The sequence below is a fragment of the Epargyreus clarus genome, unplaced genomic scaffold (assembly GCF_041222505.1).
Source record: "Epargyreus clarus isolate Ecla_fem2 unplaced genomic scaffold, WU_Ecla_fem_2.2 ptg000027l, whole genome shotgun sequence".
Lineage (NCBI taxonomy): Eukaryota > Metazoa > Arthropoda > Insecta > Lepidoptera > Hesperiidae > Epargyreus > Epargyreus clarus.
In genome coordinates this window covers 7,475,419-7,494,169 of record NW_027332234.1, presented here as the reverse complement: position 1 = coordinate 7,494,169, position 18,751 = coordinate 7,475,419, and the positions used below count along the sequence as shown (strand labels likewise).

The 18,751-nt window shown below is 35.0% G+C and overlaps 1 protein-coding gene across 1 annotated transcript; it reads left to right on the top strand.

Moving 5' to 3' along the window:
• Positions 1 to 1,239: 1,239 nt before the first annotated feature.
• On the top strand, positions 1,240 to 18,019 carry LOC140753719 (pickpocket protein 28-like). Its single transcript, XM_073088482.1, has 14 exons — positions 1,240 to 1,571; positions 2,351 to 2,539; positions 8,346 to 8,475; positions 8,547 to 8,668; positions 9,510 to 9,609; positions 10,313 to 10,461; positions 11,180 to 11,297; positions 11,773 to 11,862; positions 12,750 to 12,889; positions 13,297 to 13,427; positions 14,642 to 14,701; positions 16,554 to 16,758; positions 17,017 to 17,190; positions 17,857 to 18,019. Exons 1-14 carry the CDS (start codon positions 1,555 to 1,557, stop codon positions 17,903 to 17,905), a joined length of 1,674 nt encoding a protein of 557 aa, XP_072944583.1. The 5' UTR covers positions 1,240 to 1,554; the 3' UTR covers positions 17,906 to 18,019.
• Positions 18,020 to 18,751: the final 732 nt, after the last annotated feature.

Here is an 18,751-nt window from a genome sequence, read left to right as displayed (position 1 = left end):
CTGTAGTAGGAAGAAGGTACTGCACAAGCGCCCCTGGTGGAATACATGTACATAATATCTATAGATATACAGTCTTGTAGTTTTCTTTTTTTATTAATTGCAATTAAACGACATTGAATTAATTAATCATTCGCATTCAGTGACTTACAATCGTCGATTAGAATTTAAAAAAAAAAAAATAACTCAAATGATGGATTTTTTCACAAGTTACAGTGTTTTCAGGTTTCACACATGACGGACAGGAAAATTTTTTGACCTATTTTGGTGTTTTTTTCCAATTCTATTGCAGTAAATCAATTTTTAAAAAGTATGGAATTAATCTCCATTAAATTATCTCGACAATAGTATGCAAAATATCTTGATTCCGTGAACTATCAAGGCTATAATAATAAAAATAGCCGCCAAAATGAAGCGAAAAAAATTTTTCGATCGTAAAGCACTCTCTGATGCTTCGCATCATGAGTCGTGCAATAGCAATATCATGCTTAAATATTAAATTGTACGTATTAAACAATATTGACCTATTAAAACAAAAAAAAATAATATGATTAAATATTAAATATATGCTAAGCATTTTGGATTTTAAACAGATCTCTTTAGATTTGGGACCTACGTTAATTAACTTTAACGCGCCTACATACAATACAACCATCGTTTTAAGTTTTGTAGTGAAGCAAACTGCATCCTGAATACATAAGATTAGATAGTGAACAGTTTAATGTTGTTTGGGAATAGGTAAAGAAGATAATCAGCTTGTTTGCTCATCTTCATACGGCAACAAGCCCCTACCAAAGGTTCTTATTATATTATGTTTAACCCCAGGATTAAGCAAGTGACCTCATTTACAACGGCAAGGTAAGCCTATTAGTGTAAATGACGTTACAAGAAAACGGACGTAATACAATAAACAGTTAAACCCCTTAGGTATGCAATGCAAATGTTAGTACCTACCTATATAAAAGCGAAAGAATACTTACTGATCATCGCAGAGCCTACTACTGAAGCTAGTACTGCAGATATGGGACAAAATATTTAATTATGATCTACACATGTAAAGTCGCGAGTAACAACTGTATTACCAGTTGTTACTCATATGTTATAATGTAATTAAATTTAGTACATTCATCGTACATAGCCTAGGATGTGCGTGTTGTATACCTTCAGGGAATATTTATGTATCACTTTGAACTAAAAACTAATTAAATGTTTACTGAGTCAATTATTGATATTACCTTACATATACAGTCCCATAATCTATTTAACGTTAATTAAACTCATAATTAAGGGTTGTTACTATTACTACACGTGTTGATACTGTCTTAATCCATTTTAATTCCATTATTTTTATACAGGGTGAATATTGTTCATTAGGCGTGGATGGCAAAGTTTATTATGAATATAAATTAAAATACACCCTGTATTATTACGCCATCCAATATTGTGCTGTATTGCTCCGTAGGGATAATTTGCGGAAATAATGGACATTTTATGTACAACAGCGCCAAAACGAACAAGTTTTCATAAGGTAACTGGTTTCCGTTATTGCCGGTCATCATGAAGGAGCTCAGAAGGTATAGTAATTATTAATAGTATATGAAATATTTTTAATCTCAGAAAATTTGGCATTTTATTGTTAATTTAGGATTTTTACTTCCTTTCACTGAAGTAAAAATCGCGCCATGTTAAACTTTACTTATCTCTATGACTTATCTTAAGTAATGAATCAAAAGCACCCATTAAGTAATTTGTTATTCCTATTCATGCATATCGATCTTACTACCTTTTTATCTGACTGGGGATGGCAATGTTTTTCAAGCATATGTATGCATGTACAGGGCCAGATTTAGAGGTCTAGAGGCCTTGGGGCAACAAAGGAGTGGAGGCCCCCTGGCCCCAAATTATTTTCCGAATAAAATGAACAATTTTTTCAGTTGAGTTTTTCAATAAATATTTTATTGTGAAACGCAGGTAGATTCTTCTAGTATTCATGTTTGTACAAAGTACTGTAGATAAAAGTAAAACAGCGAAAAAAATAGCAAAAGAAAAGATATGTTTTTTTTACTAGTGTTTACTAGTCGGAATTAAAAAAAAATCCGACGTCTCTATTGTGGGGGCCCCTCTTTTGTGGAGGCCCCGGGGCTGCTGCCCAGGTTGCCCTCCCTTAAATCCGGCCCAGTGCATGTAGGTATGTCTCCTTCTTTGTTTCGCCCTGCTGCAGCATAAACAGCTTGACGGATTTTAACTTCCTTGGAGTTGGGTTCGTCAAGTTGTGGAAGTAAGTTAGGCTATATATTTAAGCAGTTGGGTTTTTGGTTTTTATTGTCATTATCTAGCTATTGTTACCTTTCAGATCAAATAGCACTGGCAGACTACCTGAAATAGATTTGGAAAACGGTGTACAAGAGGTTGGAACTAATGATACAGTTCACAAAAAGGCGAAAGGAAAATTTATAAAAGAATATTTGATCGACTTTACCGCAAATTCTAATCTTCACGGACTTAGATACATTGGGGAGAAAAAGAGAACATACGCTGAAAAGTAAGTTTATGTGTTAGATTTTGTTATCGTCAAATAATAGGGGTAATAGGGTAATAGATAATATTATGCATTTTTATCGTTGATTTACATTTTATAATACCGTATAACATATTTCACTGCAGTATTTGACAATTCATATTCTGGTCTTAATATAGAAAACATATTTTATATCACGGCGTGCGTAAATTGACCATTTACGCACGCTTCGCGTGCGCAAAACCCCCATTTCCGACCCCGTAATATAAAATTTTATACAACACGCGGACGAAAAATGTTTTTCTGACTCGTGTGATTGCAGTCCTCGCCTGCGGCTCGGCCTGCAAACCAGGGTTGTTGCTGATGCAGGTTTTTACTAGATCAGCTAATGCTGATGCTGATGCTGATTTTTTCAGATTAATATCAGCTGATGCTGATGCTGATGCTGATATTTAAAAATACTAAATAATAAATATATTTTATACTGAGGTATTTGTACGTCCCTTACGAGAATAGTCTTTTTTAACCAACTTCACAAAATGAGGAGGTTTCTCAATTCTACCATATGTCTTTTTTATGTTTGTTCGCGGATAACTTCGTCGTTTAAGGGTTTAAGGGTTATGTTTTTCGCGCGTATCTTGTATGTTTGTCTTTCTTTATTTGATTCGATCTAACTAACGGCTGGATGAATTTCAACAGTTAAGGTGTCATTATATTTGTCTCAATGAACCGAGTGTCCTTAGATAGGTGTTGGTAAAAAAAAATCAAAATGGCGGATTTTTGGCGCGAAATAGTAACACATTTAAAACAAAAAGTTAACCGAACCTATCGAGTAGGGTATCAAATGAAAGGAAATTAAACGGAGATTATAAAAACATATATGTATATATATAAAACAGTAAGGTGACTGACTGACTGACCAACTAAATGACTTTTTCATTTTTCAGAAATCAACGTACAGCCTAAACCAAGGACTTTACAGTTCTGAAATTTTGCACATAGGTTCTCTATATAGCGTGAATAAGTACTAAAAATGGCCTTTTGGAAATTCTACCCTTAAGAGGGTAAAATAGGGGAAAACAGTTTTTTTGAAATCCTTTAATTTTGAAGCAACTACTATAAAATTTTGTATTTGGCTTTCTGGATAGGAACAAGGACGCACTTATTTATTCCCCTCCGAAAAATCAACCCCGTAGAGGGTAAAATAAGAGTTAAAAGTTCATTTGAACAATCGTCAATTTTGAAGCAAACACTATGAAATTTTGTATCAGGCTTGTTGGATAAAAATAATGAAATTCTACCTCTAACGAGGTAAAATAATAACCGAAACTTTGATTTACTGAAGTTATATATTTTATAGACCGTAAATGGTGAATTTTTTCGCGAAATAGTTACACGTTTTAAAAAAAGTTAACCAAACCTACCGAGTAGGGTGTCAAAATAAAGGAAATTAAGAGGAGATTACACATACATTATATAATATATCTTTAAAATTCTCGTGTTAGTTACCGTACTTCTCCGAAACGGCTTCACCGATTTTCACCAAATTTTATTTACATATTCAGTAGGTCTGAGAATCGGCCACTATCTATTTTTTTACCCCTAAGTGATAAGGGTTGTTCACCCTTAACATTTTTTTTATTTATATGGCAACAAAAAGTTTGCCGGGTCAGCTAGTACATATATACTCGTATATACACATCGAGATGACTGTCTGACTAAATGAGTGAGTTGCTGTGCTGTGTGAGTGAGATCCACGCAAAGGGAAACCGCTGAACTTAAGCGTGCTGGAATTTTACACATAGGTTCTTTATATAGCGTAAATGAGCACTACGAGGATAAAATAGGATAATATTGTTTGAATATCTTTTGGTTTTGAAGCCGACATCTACTACGAAACTTTGTATTTGGCTTTCTGGATAAAAATAATGAAATGCCTATTTCACTGCTTTTGGAAATTCTACTACAGCCTCTTTGGTGCAGTCGGGTTTTTGATTTTTTTAATTAATTACTTGTTTGCAAATACTACACTGTGTCGTATATTTGTTCAATAACGAAATATTTGGTCATATTGCACTTTTCACTGGATGTGGCATTATGAATTGAATACATAATTCTGTTATTGATTGATTGAACTATGATCGAAAGTTATTGATGTCTGACCAAATTACGTTGTCAATACAATCGAATGATTGTTTGATGACAACTTGTGTTTATAAACTTCTGTGATTGGCTAAAACTCCACGTGATTTAAGCTCGGTCCCGCCTTCAACGAACACATTACAATTTCAATATCAGCATTAAATATCAGCATCTTTTGTTGCGGATGCGGATGCTGATGCTGATATTTAAAAGAAAGCTGATAATCAGCGGATGCTGATGCTGATGGTGATATTCGCAACAACCCTACTGCAAACTCACACTTGTCAGAAAAAAATTTTTCGTCCTCGTATTGTAATGTACTATTATAGCACTCTGTGACCTAAACCCGCATTTTAGCCACGCATTTCTGTGTCCAAAGTAGCCGATTTTTACACCGTACGAATATTAATACACTACCCTCACAGTTGAAAAAAATAAACATAGCTATGAACGTTTCATAATTTTAAATGCCATTTAAAAATTAAAAGTGAGTAATGAGTATTTTGTTTAAAGCTATAATTATTTTAATATTTTATTTTGGACGTATTTATAAATGTTTTTGCCATTGTGTACATACCAGGGTTGTTGCTGATGCAGGTTTTTACTAGATCAGCTGATGCTGATGCTGATGCTGATTTTTTCAGATTAATATCAGCTGATGCTGATGCTGATGCTGATATTTAAAAATACTAAATAATAAATATATTTTATACTGATTTGTACGTCCCTTACGAGAATAGTCTTTTTTAACCAACTTCACAAAATGAGGAGGTTTCTCAATTCTTCCATATGTCTTTTTTATGTTTGTTCGCGGATAACTTCGTCGTTTATGAACCGAACTGGATGATTTTTATTTTGTTGGAAAAAAAGATATTTCCAAAGTAGTTCCATTATAAGAAAATAAGGGTCTGATCACCAGAGAAATCGAGGGGAACTTTCAAAAATCGTAAGGGCGACTAGTGCATTTGTAAGATTTTTAGTATGTCATCACTAAAAAAGGTGAAAAAAAACTTCGACTTCCATGTCACTACAAAGCAAAAATCAACTGAAACAAATTTTGGCTCAGCACATATCTCCGAAGCCGGCGCTCATATTGAACACGCTGTTTACGCCGTTATCCAACGAAATATATTTAGCACCGACTTCAGAACCATGTACCAAACCAACATCCACTTCAGCTACCCTCCACTCTGCAGGCCAGTGACACAGAAGTCGGCATTTATTTGTTATTTTTTTTACAAATACTACACTGTGTCGTATATTTGTTCAATAACGAAATATTTGGTCATATTGCACTTTTCACTGGATGTGGCATTATGAATTGAATTGCCTTCTGGAAAGATGTCCGGACAACACTGATAGGGCCCGGTTATTAGCTGTTGCCCAAAGCGATTCAGGGCATTGGTTACACGCACTCCCATCCAACAGTATTGGCACCGTGCTGGATCCTATAACTTTGCGTATTTCCATAGGTCTCCGGCTCGGTGCCAGGATTTGCGAGCCTCATTTTTGTCCGTGTGGGCAGGAGGAGGTGGGTATCGTCACGGGACTCTGAACAGTTTGATTCGTCGGGCACTTGCTACCGTCTCTATACCTGCGACGTTAGAACCTCCAGGCCTTTTTAGAGACGATGGCAAGAGACCCGATGGAATCACTCTAGTTCCATGGAGTCTCGGACGACCCCTGGTATGGGACGCGACGTGCGTAGACACCTTGGCCCCATCGCACGTAAGCAATACATCTGTGTGTGCGGGGGCCGCAGCCGACCATGCCCAAACTCTCAAGCGCCGTAAATATAATAATTTATTAGACAATTATTTGTTTGCGGCGCTTGCAATAGAGACAATGGGTCCATGGTCATCTGACATGAAAAAATTCATGTCAGATATGTCGGCCAAACTTGTCACTGCTTCCGGTGACCAAAAAGCTGGCTATTTTGCTCAAAGGCTAAGCCTGGCCGTTCAACAAGGAAACGCCGCCAGCGTTTTGGGAACCATGCCTCACACGGCAATTTTAGATGGTTTATTTTATTTATGATTTTATCTTTTTTACTATTGAATACATAATTCTGTTATTGATTGATTGAACTATGATCGAAAGTTATTGATGTCTGACCAATTGTCAATATAATCGAATGATTGTTTGATGACAACTTGTGTTTATAAACTTCTGTGATTGGCTAAAACTCCACGTGATTTAAGCTCGGTCCCATCTTCAACGAACACGTTACAATTTCAATATCAGCATTAAATATCAGCATCTTTTGTTGCGGATGCGGATGCTGATGCTGATATTTAAAAGAAAGCTGATAATCAGCTGATGCTGATGCTGATGCTGATATTCGCAACAACCCTAGTACATACTAAGCAATAGCATCACTATAAGACTAACTATTGGGCTTTATCGAATTTTATTGTTTGTTTTGACTGTGTTTGTTTTATTTTCGCCACACACCATAGTAGGAGATATTTAAATTAGGAATCGTTATCAAAATTAGCCATAATACTACTCCAGTAGAATCTCGACTAAGCGACCTATTTGTTGTCGTATTTGTGGCATTCGGATTATCGAAAATTTGGATAATTGAGTTTATGAAGAAAAGCTATTTAAACCGATTTAGGAAGGTGATGTTTTTCGACTATATGTTTGTTACGTATGTATTTTTCATTCTTTGGCAAACTCAAACGACTTCATTAATTTTGATACATGATGTGTCGCTGAATTCGTCTAAATTGTGGCGATAACATAGGTTATATTTTAAGCAATCTGGTTTTTGTTTTTTATAGTAACTATTTTGTTGCGATTTGGCGACTTTCCGGAATTTAAATGCACAAGTCACACAAAATGTGGCTGATCTGTAAGGGTTATTACAAAGTTACTTGTTCACGTATCACAATCCGAACAATCACGAATATTTATAACTAAGGTCCGGATAATCGATTTTCTACTGTATCACTAGTATTAGTTATGTATATAATACGCCTGTATGTAGCCTAAATGGCTTGATAAATTTCAATGGTTTTGGTTGTGTCACATTTTTATTGCTTTTTTAGTTCATAATTTTTAGTTTCAATCATTTATAAGTTTCAAAATAATTATCATATTTTTTCATATTTCTTCACAAGTATAAGCGGGTTTATGTCACACGAGCTATAAAATAGTATACGATACTTGTGACAAAACCAGGTTAAAAATCCATTACTGAAGTCAGTTAAAAATCCATAAGTGAACTTTTGGTTATTTCATGTATTGAAGAAAAAATAAAATGCTATTTATTAGAGTAATTGTATTAGTAACTTTATAATTTGTTGATGTCGGAGTTAGAATCGGAAGTGAGGGCAGGCCTGATATGAAAAAATATATACAAATACACAATGACATTTTATACTAATACATAGATGTATTTTTATATATATTTGCATAGGCAAATACATAAAAATGATGTGTCTGTTTCTAATATCAATTTAAGTGTTTTTACTACATGGATATGAATATATATTTTTTACAAAACAAACACTTATATTTTTTTTTGACTGACTGTATTGTCTGGCTTATCTCTGATGGACTGATTTTGCCGGAACTACCACTGGCTTTAGCTGATGATATAAGAAGTGTCTTAGACTAGTAAATTTTAGGAAAAGAGTTAAGGTTCCGCACAAAATAAAAAAAAATCATAACTTTTTTTCAGAATATTTTGGCTTTTTATGTTTGTATTATGCGTAATATATTGCGCGTATCTCATACGGAAAGTTTGGATAAAATGGGATGAAAGTCCAGTGATGGTCAGCTTCGCTGAAAGTTTAACTCCGGCTTGGCAAGTAGGTATAATTTCGATAATATATTATTATGCGTCAGAAAAACAACACTTATTTTCCTTCATTTTTTTTAGATTCCTTTCCCAGCTATAACCATCTGTTTCCAATCAAAAGCATCTTCAAAGCGATTCAATTTTACTAAATATTATAAGCTCTATGACGAAGAGGACACTAAAGCCAATCTTACAGAAAAAGAGTGAGTATTTTTTAAATTGTAACACTGTAAACGGGTATGCAATCCCCCATTTTAAACGGCCACTCTTTTTTATTATAAAGAACTATGATATGTGCCTCAGACTAAAAAAAACACTTCTGAGATAGTGGAAAAAATATACCTACTTCATTATTTATGATTTAGACATGGTCTCGATGGTTAGACGCGCTGGTCTGCCACTTACAGTAGATTAACCACTTACCCATGCTACTAGATATTGCTTGGCTGCTTTTAATGTCCCCTGTTGGACACTAGTCTTTTCCCACAATTAGAGGAATTTTGGAGCTTATTCCATACTTATTTGTTTAGTCAATTTCACATAAAATATCAAGGAAAAAAATAAATGTTAGTAGTTTTATATTTATTTCCATAGGTAAAATTAATATATTTATATAATTAATATTTTTTTTATAATATAGGAGTAGCAGACATGCATGCAGTCCATCTGGTGGTAAGTGGCTACTGCCGCCCATGGACATCTGTAATTAACCCCAGATAGGATTAGATATTCCTACCTGAGGTCGGCCACAGATGCGCCGCTACCCCTGAGGACTAAGCTGGAACGCCTCAGAAAAGTCTGTCTCCCTTACCACACCCTTCAAACCGGAACACAGCAGCGTCTAACACTGCTGTGATTATGCAGAAATAGGTGTGGCGGTGGTGCCGCCGGAGTCGAACCACAAAGGGTTCTATCACCTTTAATAATTATATTTATAGACATAATTAATATTGAATCAATGTATGACTGAATTGCTATCTTCATGTTTATAATATATGTAGTAATGTAGTTATGTATAATATATTAAATATTCGCTTTCTATAGGACACAAATGGTTGAAGATTTTTCAATGGCATGTAAAAAGTACGTTGACAGTGACAAAAATTTCACAGACGGAAAGATAACAGTTGGAAATATAAAAGACGTATGTTATATTTTACAAACGTTTATGTATCCTCACCTTTATTAAATGTTGTGAGTTAAATTTGGCCCATTAGCCGTACCCTTAGTACGAGTTTTTCGAGCTTACGAATAAGCTCCTACAGCGCTTTCGTGGACCGGATCGGAACTAAAATTCCGCAGTAAAAGTTCAAAAAAACGGAACTATACCGCTATCAAAATAAAATTAAAAATGTAAAAATAAACGCATTATTTTTATATTTTTTAATTAAATGTCGTTACATTTAACTATTCAGTTTTTTAAAACTCATAATGTGAAATTTTAGTTCCGGTCCACGGGAGCACTGTGTGAGCGAATTTGTAAACGTTGAACGTTTTCGAACAAACGTAAAAACTCATACTAATGGTACTGTTGTTAAATTGAATCGAAGCTGGTGCAATGGTGATGGTGTCTAAACAAATGCACAAGACAATTACTCGAGCTTTCTGAAATTGGCTTCATAAGAAGTGTTTTAACCCTAGGCGATGTTTAATTTATTAATAAAATAGTTTCTATTGCTGAGAAGTAAATTTATGAAATAAAAGTAAGTTTCAAAGAGGTTTTCATTTATTGCCTACTCCTTTTTTGGAGTTTGTATTGTCCAAACTGTGGATACTGTTACATTCTATCGACCATGTAGTGTTACTTTTCAAATTATATAAGCTAACAGATTAACCTTGATTTATAGCTATCGGTGGACTTCGGAGATTTCTTAAACTATTGTTTGTGGAAAGACACGCCTATTTGCGAAAAAATATTTTCTCCAATTGTCATGGAAGAAGGTTTATGCCAAACTTTCAACATGTTAGGTCCTGATGAACTATTCAGAATGGAGAAGTAAATAATCAATTTGGCAATATGACGTGATAACGCACGCAGCTTCCTTTTACACCCCCAAGAGGCAGTTACTCGGATTCTTTTGTTTACCTTGCACACTTGACACTTTACTTGGCACCGCAAACTTTAATCTTCTACAAACTATTGACTTGCATTTGGTAATCAAAAGTTGAGCCACTGTCGCCTGCAAAACTACACAAATCAAGTGACACTCTATCTATACGTTTGAATTCGTTACGATTTGTTGAGGTTTGACAAGTGAATGGGCGCAGCATTATTTGGTTTACATGTATATCACTTTTGCCTTTCATAACGCACCTTTAACTTTATATAATCAAGTGAATAAATCGGAAAACTGATTTATGTCAAAATATTTTGTAGAAAAATTGACTTTCAACTTCTCAAACATGATGCACGGGTCTGGCCTAAACTATTAGTACAAATCAAAGTTATGATTTGCATGTATGTTGAAGTTTCCACTTATGTGCACGTCTAGGTATACATTGACGAAGACTATTAATATAAAGAAGATTTTTATGTTAGCGCTTAATAGCATGAAAAATAAAGAACTGACAGTTCAGTCACAGAACTGAAATCAGTATCACTAGTCTCCATCGTAAGCGCAGATTCCATTATAACATGCTATGTGCTTTATTGCTGTATAGTTTAACGTTTTATGATCTGTAAGCTATTAATTTATTTAAATGCTATTTTTAAGTTTACATAAGGATTACGAGTACATGAATAAGAGAAATAGCAATTCTACACAATCATGGACTTTGGAAGCAGGTTACCCACCCTCTACTCCGCTTGAAACTTATCCGTATCGGGGATCCGTAAGTATAAATGAAATGACAGTCAAACAAATAATTGGAAAAGTACGAGTTGAACTCGCACATGGTGGGTTCTATACTACCAATTTATAATTTTTTGATTAATTTCTAGTAAGTATTTGTTAGTTTTATTATCATGGCATATATTAGTAAATGCTTAGTGAAAATTGTCTTTCTATTACCATTAAATACTTGTGTATTATCATTTTTAATGCAGATGTATCAAACGAGCATGAAGTCCACCTCATGGCATCCGCCCATGGCTATTTGTAATGAATACCAGATGGAATCGGATTCCCATTTGAGTTCGGCCATTGATGCAGTGAATTGCAGTGCTACTTCTGAGGACTAAAATAATCTTCTCATATGACCCACCGAAACATTTCGATATATGCTTCTACAACACATGTTCTTCCACTTTTCAAACATGATACTATAATACCATTTTTCCGAATGACCCCACTTTTTTAATTCACAGGGGAACGGTGGTAAAGACAACTTAGTAGTTGGTATTTATAGCTATAATTTAAACATGGATTATACGTGCAACATGATGCAAGGTTTCAAGGTAATATACTTGTTTAATCCTGTTTTGGCTTACAACGTACTGTAGATTTTGTAAATTTCTTCCGTTGCTGCTGTTTAAATGATTGGAATCTTGGGATAGAATATGGCCGACGTGTGCTACTATTTGACCATTTCTTTGTAAAGGCTATGTACAAGATTTGTTTTTATGCCCTGAAGCTTCTATGTCTTGTACTTACACACATCCTACTTGACACAATCGAACGTTTTTGTGTAATCTGAGCCGGATTTCGGGGAGGGCAGGCGGTACTGCCACAGTATAAGGATGGACCTCCACAAGATAGGGGCCGAAAAATGGAGATATAAAATATCCCAATTTTGACGAGTTTTCTCTTTTCTTTCGCGTTTTTACTTTCTTGCTAAAATATTTTTTGAATTGCAACAGTGAACAGATACATTTTTGAAAGACTTGACAGAAAAACAAAATATTCCTTTTATTCGAAAAATAATTAGTTGCCTCCGCTTTTTCGTTGTGCCAAATCCGGACCTGTGCGTAATTCAGGAAGCAAGATCATGTTAAGATTTTGCTTTATCGTAACGCGGTCTTGCTTATAATTAAACATTGTTATAAATAATAATTATAGATTACTCCTACAGCTCCAGGTTTAACCACCAATAAAATTGATATTGACCATCTCTGTTGCATTAGGATATAGTCAATTAGATTGAACTCTATTTATTCTCGTGCTTCCAACTATGTTGGATTGTTATAATTTTTGTGCATCTTACTTTTACGTTAAAGTCTCAATTTATTTCAATTGTTTCAGATTTAGGATTTCTTGTCCAGGTCTTATCTGATTTTAGTGTGATTGTCGAATATCAAACATTACATACTACAATAAATTAATAAAAAATAACATGTTTTTGTAGATATATCTACACAGCCCAGCCGAGCTGCCAAGCATCTCCCGACACTCGATTCAGTTTCCATTGTCCCAAGATTTGTTGGTTGCAGTCAAACCGAAGATGATGACAGCAACAGAGGGCCTCAAGGACTACAGTTCTCAAAGGTTATATTACTGTTATAAGAATTTCCTTGCGACTTTTCCTTCACTACTTCATTGTTTTAAAAGCAATTATGGCCTGGTATTCCACATGGTCGTATCTATAATAAAGTATTACCTACAAATGAAAGTTAACCTCGCAGGCCAATTGTATATTAGTAAAACTACATCCTACTAGTACATGTCTAACACTTAAATATGTACCTACTAGTAGATGCTCTACACGTAAGTGTTCCTATACAACTAATTTATTTTTTTGCTGGGTAGCCCAGGGTAAATTAGGCTATATTTATTTAGCACGTAACAGAAGGAAATCTTGCCCACCCAGACTCACTCAGACGAAATCGCGGGCTGTGGTTAAAAATATTATAATCATATTTGATAGATATTACCTAAAATCAATTTATTTGCAGACGTCAATGTTACTTCTCTAACGAGCGGTATCTTCGATTCTTCAAAATTTACACGCAATCAAATTGTGAATTAGAGTGTTTGGCTAATTTTACCAATGCAAAATGTGGTTGTGTTCATTTTGGACTACCACGTAAGTATCTTTAACAGGTTTCTCAAAAAAGAGTAGTTCCTTACCAGTTCCGTGAAAAAGTATACAGGTTGAATTTTACAAAGGGGCCTTCACGGCCAAATCTGAATCTATAAGGATAAGCAAAAAATGCTGAAAGGGGTTACGAGGCCGATTTTGATAAAAACTAAAACTACATCATTCGTTTTTTTAAATAGCTTTTTAGCTGGGAATCGATAGTGTTCATTTTGAAAAAAAAACACATCCTGTATTATTCCATCATTGGATAGTGTCGCTTAAAAGGATCAAATCTGAAGCCAAATTTTGAAGAAAATATATATTTATGACAATACACGAAAAACATGGAAGAATTAATTTGTTATGGATTAATATGAAGGAATCCATAACTAACTAATTCTTCCATGTTAGTTTCAGATTTGACCCTGAAGGCCCATTTGAAATATTCACTCTGTACCTATATAATATTTTTTTTTTTTTAATAGTATAGGAGTAGCAGTACAGTCCACCTAATGGTAAGTGGCTACTGCCGCCCATGGACATCTGTAATTAAGCCCAGATAGGATTAGATATTCCTACCTGAGGTCGGCCACAGATGCGCCGCTATCCCTGAGGACTAAGCTGGAACGCCTCGGAAAAGTCTGTCTCCCTTACCACACCCTTCAAACCGGAACACAGCAGCGCCTAACACTGCTGTTATTAGGTAAAAATAGGTGTGGTGGTGGTGCCGCCGGAGTCGAACCACAAAGGGTTCTACCACCTTCAAAATCTGCCACCGAACATCCTAACCTAATGGTGAGAGGAAATTGCCGCTTATGGATATTGGAGTGATTCGTATATCTTCCTTACCTCTTTAAACCGTTCTGGTTTACTTGCTAAAGTAACTAAAACTAAACAGCAGTGCTTAAACAAAACACTTAATCAGAAAAAAGTACTTATAACTGAAAAACATTGTTTAAAAGAACCTTCTTTTAACTGCTATAGCATATAGTTAAAACTTTATCCTATATGCTAGACGATATGAAACAATGATTTTCCTCTTGTCCATATTCATCATTCATCAGCAAATCGAATTCGTGTGATAGGTAACGTCGCTTATGTAAAGGTTAAGAACTTTCCAGCACTTTACTAGATAATTATTTTGTTGATTTCTTATTAACAACCACTTATATAATTAACATAAGATACTTTTCACTTACTCTTTGTATTTTTTATTTAAGATGGGCCTGGCGTAAAAACTTGCGGAGCGGGTAGCATGTATTGTTTATCTTCAGCTCAGAGTAAGTAGCATGTAGAACACGCAATAGAAAATAGGGTTGTTGCGAATATCAGCATCAGCATCAGCATCCGCTAATTATCAGCTTTCTTTTAAATATCAGCATCAGCATCCGCATCCGCAACAAAAGATGCTGATATTTAATGCTGATATTGAAATTGTAACGTGTTTGTTGAAGGCGGGACCGAGCTTAAATCACGTGGAGTTTTAGCCAATCATAGAAGTTTATAAACACAAGTTGTCATCAAACAATCATTCGATTGTATTGACAACGTAATTTGGTCAGACATCAATAACTTTCGATCATAGTTCAATCAATCAATAACAGAATTATGTATTCAATTCATAATGCCACATCCAGTGAAAAGTGCAATATGACCAAATATTTCGTTATTGAACAAAGATACAACACAGTGTAGGTTTTGTAAAAAAAATAACAAATAAATGCCGACTTCTGTGTCACTGCAGAGTGGAGGGTAGCTGAAGTGAATGTTGGTTTGGTACATGGTTCTGAAGTCGGTGCTAAATATATTTCGTTGCATAACGGCGTAAACAGCGTGTTCAATATGAGCGCCGGCTTCGGAGATATGTGCTGAGCCAAAATTTGTTTCAGTTGATTTTTGCTTTGTAGTGACATGAAAGTCGATTGTATTTTTTAATTTTTTTTTTCACCTTTTTTAGTGATGACATACTAAAAATCTTACAAATGCACTAGTCGCCCTTACGATTTTTGAAAGTTCCCCTAGATTTCTCTGGTCTGCCATCATCAGACCCTTATTTTCTTATAATGGAACTACTTTGGAAATATCTTTTTTTCCAACAAAATAAAAATCATCCAGTTCGGTTCATAAACGACGAAGTTATCCGCGAAGAAACATAAATAAGACATATACGAGTATTACGGTAGAATTGAGAAACCGCCTCATTTTGTGAAGTTGGGGAAAAAAGACTATTCTCGTAAGGGACGTACAAATACCTCAGTATAAAATAAATTTATATTTAGTATTTTTAAATATCAGCATCAGCATCAGCTGATATTAAAGTGAAAAAATCAGCATCAGCATCAGCATCCGCTGATCTAGTAAAAACCTGCATCAGCAACAACCCTGATAGAAAAATCGCCTTCTCAATTATTATTATAACCAGGATAGTCTACTCAATATCTTATTTTATCCTAGATGTTTTATACCGAGATAGCTAATATTAAAATTATTATATTAATTGTGTGGAGTACAACACAATAATGTAGGTATGTTGTCTTAACTCTTGATGATATTCAGGGCCTGATGACAGTGTTGAAAGGTGGCTATACAAACTATAATGAAATGAGACAAACCCATCGGGTTGGGACTAGTTTCATTCGGTCTATACCTACTTTTGTGTAAGGCTGCGCTAGTTTAAAGCTAAAGCTTGTAGTGCAAATAAAACATGGGAAGGTAGTATTTAAGTTTGGTAATTTGTGCGCTACAAGTTTTTAAAATCAAGGAACAATTGTGTCGGTATAAAAAATAAACAAAAGCGTATAAATGTACAAAAATTCAATGCCAACAATATAACATGAGTACAAGTGGTCAGTGAGACCACTCGCGATCTTCAACACCTATAACTTACTGTATACGCACGCTACGCCATGGTCCTGCTAATTGCTCGAGAGATAGAGACTAACAAGCTATACGTTTACGCTAATATAGATAAAAAGGTGACTCTTCAAAAAAGGTGTATAAAGAGCTCTGGTGTTGCAAATGGCGACGTTGACTGCTTTCCATCAAGTAGCACGTCTGCCTAATCTTTAGGTTAAGCAATTAAAAAAAACTCAGTCTTTAACAAAAACAAATTATAATTTGTCCATATTTTAGCGGAACTGGTGCAGCTGGAAGTTCAATCTAGTATTGATGGACATACGAGTGATAAAGATACAGTGAATGAGGCTCTCGCTGTTGCAGGGCGGTGCAGTTGCCTGCCCGCCTGCACCTCGATAGAGTACGCAGCTGAGACCTCACAGGCAAATGTTGATATGAACGCTTTTCTTATAGCGAATAACATACCACTCCTTGGAACTGAGTAAGATTTTTTTTATAACATAGGAGTAGTAGACGATCCTGTGGACTATTTACGCCTATCTGTAATCAACCCCAGATATGATAAGAGTCCTGCCTAAGGTCGACTACTGATGCGTTCCTGAGAACTAAGTTGAAACGACTCGAATAATCATGTCTCCCTTTCCACATCCTTCGAAGAAGGATAGTGAAGGAAGTGAAGTATATTTATTATTATTAAACATTAATACAACATTAGTTCCTAGATATTCTATTTTTCCAGTTTAACAGTTTCAAGATTGAAGGTTTATTTGAAAGAACCCCAATTTACTACACTGCGACGGTCTGAACTTTATGGACAAGTAGACTTCCTCGCCAACTGTGGTGGCCTTCTAGGGCTGTTCATGGGCTTTTCAGTTCTAAGTGTAGCTGAAATTATCTATTTTCTTACTCTGAGGTAAGTAATAAATGCGTTTGTATGTTAGTCGTCAAAAATACATTTAGTTATATCATGTATAGGCTATTTCGTAATACTTTTTCATCCGGCAGAAGAATCCACAACTTTTTATAAGATTAAAGTTCACCTAATGGTAAAAGATCACTGTTGCCCATGGATATCACTGACCAATTCCAGTCAAAGGTGCACTCCCGAGGATCGAGATGGTTACCTTATACAGGGTGAATTTTTCAAATGAGCCTTCAGGGCCAAATCCAAAACTATAAGGATTAGCGAAAAATGCTGAAAGGAGTTACGACGCCGATTTTGATAAAAACTAAAACTGCATCATTCATGTATATAAGCCATCCGGCATCCACACCCTTCCAGAACCGAATCGCAGAACTGCTTCAAATTAGCGTAGAAGTGGTATCTCCCCGATGGGGTCGCACCATACCTACTGACCCTACTGCCCGTCAAGTAGAGTCAACTGTCTTCTTACCAGATACCATTGTATTAAGAAACAAGACCACATCCTTTTAACGTGTCGATTGAATCTGCAAATATTTTTAAGTGTGAACTGTTTTACAACAAGTGAATGTGAATGTGTGAGTGTATTAGATAGGATAATGATAACCTTTTCGTTAACGATAACTATAACCACAACCTTGATACATTGTTTTGCAGATGGTGGTGCTTATTTACTAAGAATCGACGTATCCATGGAGTTCAATAGAAACACGTAAACTATATTGTTGATTGATTTTGCATGGAAGAAGTATATTTAAATAAGACTCTTTACCATTTTTATTCAAGTTTAACTTGTGATTGCACAATAAAATTGATTGCACTTTTATTAATTTGTGTGATGTGGTAAAATAAAAGCAATATCTTTTAAGAACGTGTTTTTAATTTTACCATTTATTTTAGCTTTAAAACATAGACTGTTTTTCTGCAATATCATTTTCGACGTTCTCGGTACTATCATTGTCCTAAAATCATTTGAAAGGGGTACCCTAGACCTGGGTTGGTTTGAGGACGGGATATTTGAGTTACGCAGTGGAACTCCTCATCACTGCCCCTAATTTTTGCATAATTTATGATAACTTAGTTTCCGCCAACCCAATTGTAATGAAATATTGAATGAATATTAAGTATCCATAATTATATGATATTATGAAAAATATAACCTTTAACTCCTCAACCCTGATGATGCAGAGGTGCCACCAGCCTAATCCGTAACAGTCAGCTATTTGGTGCTAACGTATACAGGATAAGATTTTCAAGTGGATGGCGAAGTCTGAAATAATAGGATAAATACACCTATTTTTTTCCAAGATTTGGATTACAATATATAAGATATATTAATTTTAACGCAATAGACTATTTGAACGAAAACTATTTATTATTTAAATCTCCGTCCATATTATATGCTCCTATCCATTTAAAATAGCAAAACCGACGTTAAATGGTTCTTGGGCTTTATGTGGAAGCTGACAAATTTTAATGTGCTTTTTGTGGCACATAGCAGTTGCAGCAAAAATTGTAATAGCAGACTAGCATGCAGTCTACCTTATGTTAA

What these genes read in the sequence shown, in the direction of transcription:
- LOC140753719 (XM_073088482.1), top strand. An exon ending in GTTTAACTCCGGCTTGGCAA is followed by an intron (nt 8,476 to 8,546) that starts GTAGGTATAATT and finishes CATTTTTTTTAG; the next exon opens with ATTCCTTTCCCAGCTATAAC. An exon ending in ACATGATGCAAGGTTTCAAG is followed by an intron (nt 11,863 to 12,749) that starts GTAATATACTTG and finishes ATGTTTTTGTAG; the next exon opens with ATATATCTACACAGCCCAGC.